Source organism: Gadus chalcogrammus, chromosome 8 (genome assembly GCF_026213295.1).
Source record: "Gadus chalcogrammus isolate NIFS_2021 chromosome 8, NIFS_Gcha_1.0, whole genome shotgun sequence".
Taxonomy (NCBI): Eukaryota; Metazoa; Chordata; class Actinopteri; order Gadiformes; family Gadidae; genus Gadus; species Gadus chalcogrammus.
In genome coordinates, this window is record NC_079419.1 from 17841340 (window position 1) to 17850038 (window position 8699).

General features: G+C 40.5%; 1 protein-coding gene across 1 annotated transcript; it reads right to left on the reverse strand.

Annotated features, from left to right (window-relative positions):
- Nucleotides 1–3244: 3244 nt before the first annotated feature.
- On the reverse strand, nucleotides 3245–6504 carry LOC130387538 (uncharacterized). Its single transcript, XM_056596685.1, has 3 exons — nucleotides 6096–6504; nucleotides 5600–5854; nucleotides 3245–5495 (listed from the first exon to the last, which is right to left on the reverse strand). Exons 1-3 carry the CDS (start codon nucleotides 6460–6462, stop codon nucleotides 5206–5208), a joined length of 912 nt encoding a protein of 303 aa, XP_056452660.1. The 5' UTR covers nucleotides 6463–6504; the 3' UTR covers nucleotides 3245–5205.
- Between the last annotated feature and the right edge of the window lie 2195 nt (nucleotides 6505–8699).

The following is an 8699-nucleotide window of genomic DNA, read 5'->3' on the forward strand; positions in this document are numbered from 1 at the left end:
GCCGGTGTGCTTCTGAATCTGGGGGTTGATTGGCTGAGAGGAGGAAGCTATTGAAACAGAGGGTTGGATATTAAGCATTGAGCAGATGGCCACTACAGCTCCAGCATTCATTTATTGGGTTTTGAAATATACTGTATACTAATCTAAGTTCATGAACATGAACAAAATACATTTAAGCCATGGAGATACAATGAAAGGTAAAAAAAATTGAAGGTAAATTAAGAAATATATATATATATATATATATATATATATATATATATATATATATATATATATATATATATATATATATATATATATATATAACAATTATAATTATATAGATATATACTACAATACATAAATTAATTGTTGATAAAGAAAACTATACTTGTTTTAAGAATACAATGAGTCAAGTCTTCCATAACAACATTCAGAATCGGGAAAGAAATATCTGCAAACATATCTGGAGCGCAAAAGGACCTGTTGCGCCATCTTACCAACAAATAGTTGTAGATAAAATTATCTATTTTACGTTCTACCCAAAATGGGTTACGTCACAAAGAATGAGTTAGCCTTTACGAAACCATGTAAGTATTCAACAATTCAATAAAGGTGCGTCTTCACTATATTTTTGCCAACCCATATCTGTCTCGGAGAAAATATATTTAAAGTAACTTTGAATGGTGAAAAGCAAAAATATTCTACCCTAATTATTTACATGGCAACTTTTACAACTCACCTGGACTACAGCATTTCTTTTTTTAAAAGCTGATGAGTTGCTTGATCCGCATTCCTGCCTCCTCTCCTTTGACTCACTTGCTTCCCTTTCGAATCATAAAAGTATCCAGCGCGTCTGCCAGAGGAGAGTGAGCTACCCGAGTGCACGGATACTTATCCTTTATATGAGACCCCGCTGACATGTGAGCCAATTGGAAGCTCCCGATGCTGCCAGCATACCAACATACCGAACCGTGCGCTGCAGAGACGCACGTCTAAAAGATGGAAGCTATGGTTAACGGAATGCAAAAGTATTACCACTTTTTCAACAGCTATCAAGTCTAATTGCCCATTGTAATTTACTAATAAAGGTTATTTTTTCTATCGAGCAAATATATTAATTGGATTGGTTTGTGCTCCCATGTTGCGAATGACCCTTGGCGCTGCATGCCGCTGGTTGATTCAGCTTTCATAAGCAAACAAGCCAAAAAGGGAGCGCATGTGATGTTTCTTGTTCAGTTAATCGGCTTTCCACCGTGTCATCATCGTTTACATTAAGAGCAAAGAAGATTCGTCTTGACTTATTTGGAAACGGTTTCGTTTAGCGTAGGACAAAGCAGACTCAACCAATTAGCCACACAGTATTTTGATAGTAGTTACACAGAAGTTGTAAGTTGTATGTTGTAAGATGTGGTATGGTATGGTTGGGTGTGGCTGGTGTGGTGTGGTATAGTATGGTGTGGCTTGGTGCAGTGTGTTATAGTACAATGTAGTATAGTATGGTGTGGTGTGGTTTAGTGTGGTGTATGGTATGGTGTGGTTTAGTGTGGTGTATGTTGGGCTATGTATGTTGTGGTATATGTACTGTGGTAAAGTATGATGGACTGTATAGTGTTGTGTGGAATGGTTTGCTCTGGTGTGGTGTTGTGTGGTATGCGGTTTGATATGGCACCGTATGTTATTATATATTTACTATGGTAAGGTTCAATAAGATATGACATGCTATGGCACAGAAAGCAATAAAGAAGCAACCAAGATTAATAATATGTTTGTTGTTTCCCTGGCCAACTGCTCATGCAGATGGCCCAGGTCTACTCTTGACTGGTCAGACTCCTTGATGTACTGCTTTCACCCCCTCTCCATCTGTCTCCATTTTCATTTCTGTCCACAGTGTATGTCATATGATTCCAAGTTCATGAAATAATCCAAATATACGCAACACTTGTATTATCACCAACCTTCACCCTAAAGTACAGTATGCATGACCAACCTGTGCTCTGTTTGTGTTGGGTATGTTTGTGGGTGGATTGTTTGTGTGTGGGTGCATGTGTTGTCTGTGTGTGTGTGTATGGGTATGTGTGTGTGTGGTTAAAAAGCACGTGAATTTTCACGTGCTAATTTCGTGCACATAAAGGAGTGTGTTAACACGTACACTTTGGCAGCCCAAATTTAGCTTTTTGTGCACAAAAGCACGTCTAATTTCACATGGTTTGTGTGTGTCTTTGGTTTGTGTGTGTGTGTGTGTTGTGAGTGTGTGTATGTTTGGGGTTTGTGCGTGCGTGTTTGTGTGGTTTGGTGTGTGTGTGTGTGTGTGTGTGTGTGTGTGTGTGTGTGTGTGTGTGTGTGTGTGCAGCCTGTTTACCCGAGTGCTGTTTAGTCCCTTACCAGATGGCCGTCTTGTCTCACAACCATAAAGTAGACGGGATAACAGCGGCAGAACCATAGATTTGCATCAACATATGTTGGGATCCAATGTTTTTTCTTTTCATAAGCTTAAGATGAACCTCAGCCAGTACAAGACAACTAAGTGTATTTGGAGTCTATTGTTTATTGGGCCGGGATCAGTCTAATATAAAGACTATTAACATGATTTTAATTACAATGAATAATTTAATCTAGTGAATCCTTTAAAAATGAAATAGTACATACATTTTGCAATAGAATAAATGTAACAACATAGTACTTATATTTCTCTATTCCTCCTGCTTACCCCTTCCCCTTACATCCCATACTTAAGAAAGTGTCTAGAATCGATTATTGGTTTGCAAAATAACAAGTGTTCTTCATTGTTTAACATAAGCCTTTCTACACAACGTTGTTGTGTTCATTTAAGACTAGAAAGAACGCTTTGTGCGCATCTCCTCTCTGATCGTCCTTTTGTCATCGTCCACTTCTGTCTGTCTGTGTGTGCATTCAGAAGCCTGCAATCATCTTTGGCTGTCTAGCATTTGATGAGTATGTCACAGACATCATGTTTGTTGTAAGGCAACAGAGGGGAGGGAGTGTTAAACCATGAAAATATGTGAGTGTGCTGAAAAGGTCACGGCAAGAGGTTGTGTTTCATGTAGAAAACAGGAGAACAAATCCATCTGCTGGAGGAAGAGCTCTGAGCTTGCATCAATGCAAGCGCGATGCTAGCCATCGCCAATGGCCCATCATGGAGAGGGAAGAACATCAAGCTGAAGCATCTCCCTCGCTGCAGTCGGAATTTTAGATCCAATGCTCACAGCGGGAACACAAAAGACAGACGCGCCACTGTGAATTCTGATGGTTCGATTGAAAGAGCAAAGCAGAATATTCGGTCGTTATTTATTCAAGAAGCAAGGCATAAACATGGTTTAATCAGTTATTTGGCCTTTTTTAGAGCAGTCTACAATAGAACCAACATCCAATAATAAGGAACCAAATGGCATGTGAATGCAACCGTGACCACATAGCATTTATCTAACGTAAACTGTATGGTCATGACTCAGCACACACATAAGGCAGGTAAGTATATAGGATACCATGCCTCATGGATCTGGTGTCTTCCTTACACCAGAGCACTACTTAGTAGTCATTAAAGAACAATATGAGCCATTATTGACAAAAGATGGAACAGGACATTTGCTTTTTCCTTTTGAGTTCATTTAGTGACGATATTTGACGAGTTATACATTTTGTCAGTACTCAAATCTCCATATTCACACACATTCTACTTCCCTTTTGCTCGCACAGCCTGTATCTTAATGGCCTCAAGGGAAATAAAATCAATGTTATGGAAATTGAAATGAAAAAGTTAGTCTTGAACATGTAAATTAAAATGAATCCTTGACAAAATATGTTTAAGACATTCACAGCGAGCATAAACAATGTTAAAGTTTTGGCAACTGAACAAATACGATCACAAACAAAACAAAAACAACTTAAAACGTTGATAGGGGATGCACACGCACACACCAAGTAAGGCCCTTCATGTACCTTGAAATAGGACTACATAAATGAAATTCATTAATACTATTATTAATTTTGAATCCGTTTACATACCTTCTCCAAGATGTTAGGTTTCAGTAGCCTTGATATTATTGTGTGTGTGTTCTTTGCGTTATTTGGCTAAAGTTACAATAACCGACCACGCTTAGCACCAAGAAGGCAGAGTTTATTTATACTTGTTAACACTCCCACTGTGTTGAGAACCTACCAGTCTGAAGAAATGCCAGAACATGTGCCAGGGTAAGTAACTCGAAAGATCAGTGATTTACTGTAGTTGATTAAAAAAAAATCTGTAGTAGAATAATGTTGATATTGATCATACATAGAACTCCTCAGTATACTGTCAAATTGTAACGTTTAGTTACAGCTCATGCTTTTTATTCTCCACAGGTGGATTTTGAATACACACCACTGGTAACATCCATCTGTTGTGTTAATATAAAATAGACAAACACAAACTAACACATTCAAACACATGAGCGCATTCACCCACGCAAACACATCAATTGCCGCCACGCCACAGAAAAATAAAAACAGGAAAACAGGCAACAGCATATTTAAAATAGTAAATGTGACAGTTTTCTAACCACTGAGGCCACTCACTTTCAAAGCAATGACTCACAATCAGACGCAACAGGACTGAACCGTACAAACAAGCTGGTGGGACAGGTGTCTTGGGGCAACAAAACCAGGATGAAACAAAGAAGGTGCAAGGGAGCCTTTCGGTTGCTCAATGTCCTGCCCTGTCTCCCGAGACCAGCAACCCTTAATTAATAAAATGGCGGCTGTTTGCAAAATGAAGCTAAATTGCACATTCCAACCAAATATTACCAGCGCACGGCTCCCTATAACATTATACTGATAATGTTGACTGGTTATAAAATATATCTAATCAGGTAAACCTGGTTGATTTTGATTATTGCTGCTTGTATGCATTTTGGTCCTTTTAAGTCATTTGATTTCAAAATCTGTAATCGACTGATAACCAAATGCGTCACTAACGTGATGTTTTTACATCTTGTAAACTACATTGATGATGAATGTATCTGAATATATAACACTCATTATTTCTTCTGCCCATAAATTGATCCAAATCGGATCAGTGACAAAGCTGTTGAGCTGTCAAGAATCCCAAGTGATTTCCCTGCTCATAGAGCTGAAATATCTGCTTTTAACAAGGCTCTGTGACATTTACCCCTGGTGGATCCCTAAAGAGTAATTTAAGGTTATGGAGGAGGGGCACAGACAGGATTAGAGCCCATCAACAGCCTCATCACTCTCCTCTTCACGGTTTACAACCACCTGACACACACGTGGAGATAGGGGTGCCGGTGGCCTCAAGCTCTTGATTCCCTCCAAAAGCGCTGCAACCATGGTTGTGTTGTTGTCCATAATGGTGGTCAGCAATCGCTCCTGCCAAGCATCGCTTTCCTTCAGCTGCTCTCTCCAGAACTCCCTCATTTCAGCCATGTGTTGGCTAATTACGTCGACATCCCTTGTATGCCGTTGCATCCTCCGACCGGGCGCCTGGGCACTTGTGCCTTAAGAAAGGATTGGTGTAACACTTATTACATGTCCTGGTGTGGGTATATGTTGCAACAGAAAGTAGCATTGGTTGGTGCAGCCAGAATATTGCAGGACTTACCAGGTAACTCAGAGTTTTTCTGAAGTGGGGGAATTCTCCTCGTGCTTTCAGTTGACGTGCTTGGAGAGTCATCTTCGCGCTGCTGTGTGGTGCTGCCCATTGTTTCTTCGAGGTCCCTCATCTCTGTTGATGTTTCTTCCCCCATCTCAGCTTGGATTTCTTCCTCCATCTCCGTTTTTATTTCTTCCCCCATCTCCTTTTCGATTTCTTCCCCCAACTCCGTTTTTATTTCTTCCCTGATCTCCGTTATTTTTACTACCAGGGGATACAAAATGAATAGTTACAATCCATGTACACTTTTTTTGCTCGTTCGTTTTAATTTTGTGATTAGCTCTTGTCCAGTAAGGATACGATTAACTACACATACACAACAGTAACCCGTTTGTTATTTTCTCCAGAACAATGGGCCACCTAGCATGATGAAACTAGGTTGGCTTAGAGCAAGGTTATAGTAGTTGCCCTAAGGTTATAGGGCAACTAAGTTGAAGCGACTCACCTTGGTTGGCTGCCTCGAAACCGACATCCAACCCTTGTTGTCCGGCAGAGTTCGACAGAGTTCGCTTCCCTAGAAGATCATCCAGAATGCTGTAGAACGGACAACTGACCCGCTCTTGTCCACTTGAGTTGTTCTGCTTGGCGTTATTGTATGCCTGCCGTATGTTTTTCCATTTTATTCTGATCTGCTCCGGCGTCCGGATGAAGCCGGCTTCTGCCATCCTAGTGGACATCCTTTTGAACAGATATCCGTTCCTCGTCTTGCGCCCATCCATAAATTTTAAAATATTCAGATCTTTTACTTGGTTCAGCATGAACCGGGACTCCTCGTCCGACCAGAAGTGAGTTGATGATTTCGTCAAAGGCATGTTGTCGTAAGACCTTTTCCGGCAACAACACTATAAGTCTCCTCCTCCTTCCACTTCCGGGTGAAAGCCACGGCGGGAATTCTCGAGCATGCGCAGAACACGAAATCCGATTACGATATGATGGCTGAGTATACATGCCGTTAGTTTGCCGACTATGAACAACCTATCTCGTGCCGTGTTCCAATATCCATACTTCCATGAGTACACTTCAACGAAATACACTATCCGCACTCACTAAGTGCGCTAATTTTCAGATGTTAGTGTTGTTCCAAATCGAATACTCGTGGTGCACTAACCGGTAATTACGATCACGACCGCCGCCGCGGCTCCTCCCCCGCAATAAACATCCCGCTTTGAACGGTGAACTCTTTAAGCCTAGCAGCTATAAAAAGCTATAAAAACTACAAATTAAGGACTCTATTAATGCAGGCTGTGTAAAATGCGCCGAATTTGGCTGAGCCTGGCTCCGCCCTCTTCCGCTACGTAGCTAAGATGGCTGCCGTTGAGTACGAAAATCGCCACACACTTCGCGATTTGACCGTTTTGAGTACACCATCCGGGTCCTTTCAGTACTTATTTTCGCCCGATCTGAATCGGAACGCCCTACGTACTCAAACTTAGGCTAGTAAGTACGGATAGTATGGATATTGGAACACGGCATAGGTGTTCCATTCGATTATGAGATGTCCGTTACGGACCGATTTTGGGCCGATGAGGGTCGGACTGAGATGTTTACGTGCATTTTAAAAGTCCAAACAGTCTCTGATGCAAGCTGTGTCAGAAGTGAAGACAGTGTTACTTTTCCTGCTTAAGCAAAATACAGTGGTAGTGGTACTTCCAATTTATTGGAATGGGGTCCAACTCCTTACAGTGTCCTTGCTTGTCCCAACATTTTTTACTTCAATTTATCTAATTTATTTTCCCTGTTCTGGTCATGGCTGCTTCCTGGCACTATAGACCTTTACAGAGTTACACTTAGTAACCCTAACCCTTGTCAAACTTCTCGGTCATGTCGGAATTCAGGGTCACCCCTCACCAACATTGTCCATTTTACAAGTTGTGGTTTTACTTCAACATTGCAGTGCATGACAGTAGGGTTCCTACACATTGTCCACTAACAAGTGTGATTGTAAAGCTTGGTGCACATTGTATAAGCTGTACTTTTACTTTAACATTGCAGTGCATGGCAGCAGGGATCCTGCACATTGTCCACTGACCATTGTGGCTGTAAAGCTTCGTGCACATTGTAGAAGTTGTGTTTTTTCTCTGTTTCAGGTATTCACACAAGGGAGGCCATGGAGAACTACAAAGTGGCTGGCCTCTTTATAAACTTGTAGTGTCAGGATGGGGGCAGACTGTGTACCAAATGAGGCCTGACAATCCAAGTGTTATTATCTTCCGGGCAGACGTGGCGGCATCCAATCATAGGGTTTCACTTAGTTTTTCTCGATTGTATACACACAAAGAATGGAACAATGCACACAATTCTGAAAACTTGAAGCTCATGTATCTGCTAAACTCTAAACACAATTCCACTGTTTTCACATTTTTGTTAAACTTTTAAGCACAAATCTCATCATTTAGCACACTTGGTTCACCTGGATCACACTGGCCTTCAAAACGCAACAACTTAATTACCAATAAGTCTAACTCACTTCTCACCTGTTCAAACTCAACTGGCAAAACACTTCAATCATGTGTGAGCATAAAAGAGGACTCGATGAGCTCTACTGTGTTGTAGATATGGTCCTTTGGCCTGATCAGGATTGGAGGTGGGATACATACTGATTTACATGTAGATCTGTTTCACCTCATTTATATTCTTATTTTTATTTTTTGTTGGCCTACGAAAAGCTTTTTATGCAGTCAGTTCAGCTTAACATTTTACAAAAAAATATATATTTGCTTTGCACTGATTTCATCATTACATCCCCCGAAGAGTCTAAAAATGTTCCTACTGTAGTGTTTTTCAGGGCAATTACTGTATTGTAATTTGCCAAAATAGTTAACATTGGTGTATTGTCAGAACTATGTTGCATTATCAATTATAGGTGTACAAGATTACTCCGGGAAGCTTGGATTGTGAGTTTAGCCCATTGGAGCTTGTTGGATAGACAAATTTGTATTCTGATACGATTGTGTCAATGCAATATTTATATGATATATTCACAGCATTGTATTACAATATGGCAACAGTCTTTATACTATATGTACTACCTAATTGCAACTTTAAAAAA

Bases quoted from the DNA above. Each gene is read 5' to 3' on its own strand.
- LOC130387538 (XM_056596685.1), bottom strand. From the start codon at position 6,462: ATGCCTTTGACGAAATCATCAACTCACTTCTGGTCGGACGAGGAGTCC. The intron at 5,855-6,095 runs GTGAGTCGCTTC...ATCCCCTGGTAG, and splicing joins TTTCGAGGCAGCCAACCAAG to TAAAAATAACGGAGATCAGG. The intron at 5,496-5,599 runs GTAAGTCCTGCA...TCCTTTCTTAAG, and splicing joins GAAAAACTCTGAGTTACCTG to GCACAAGTGCCCAGGCGCCC.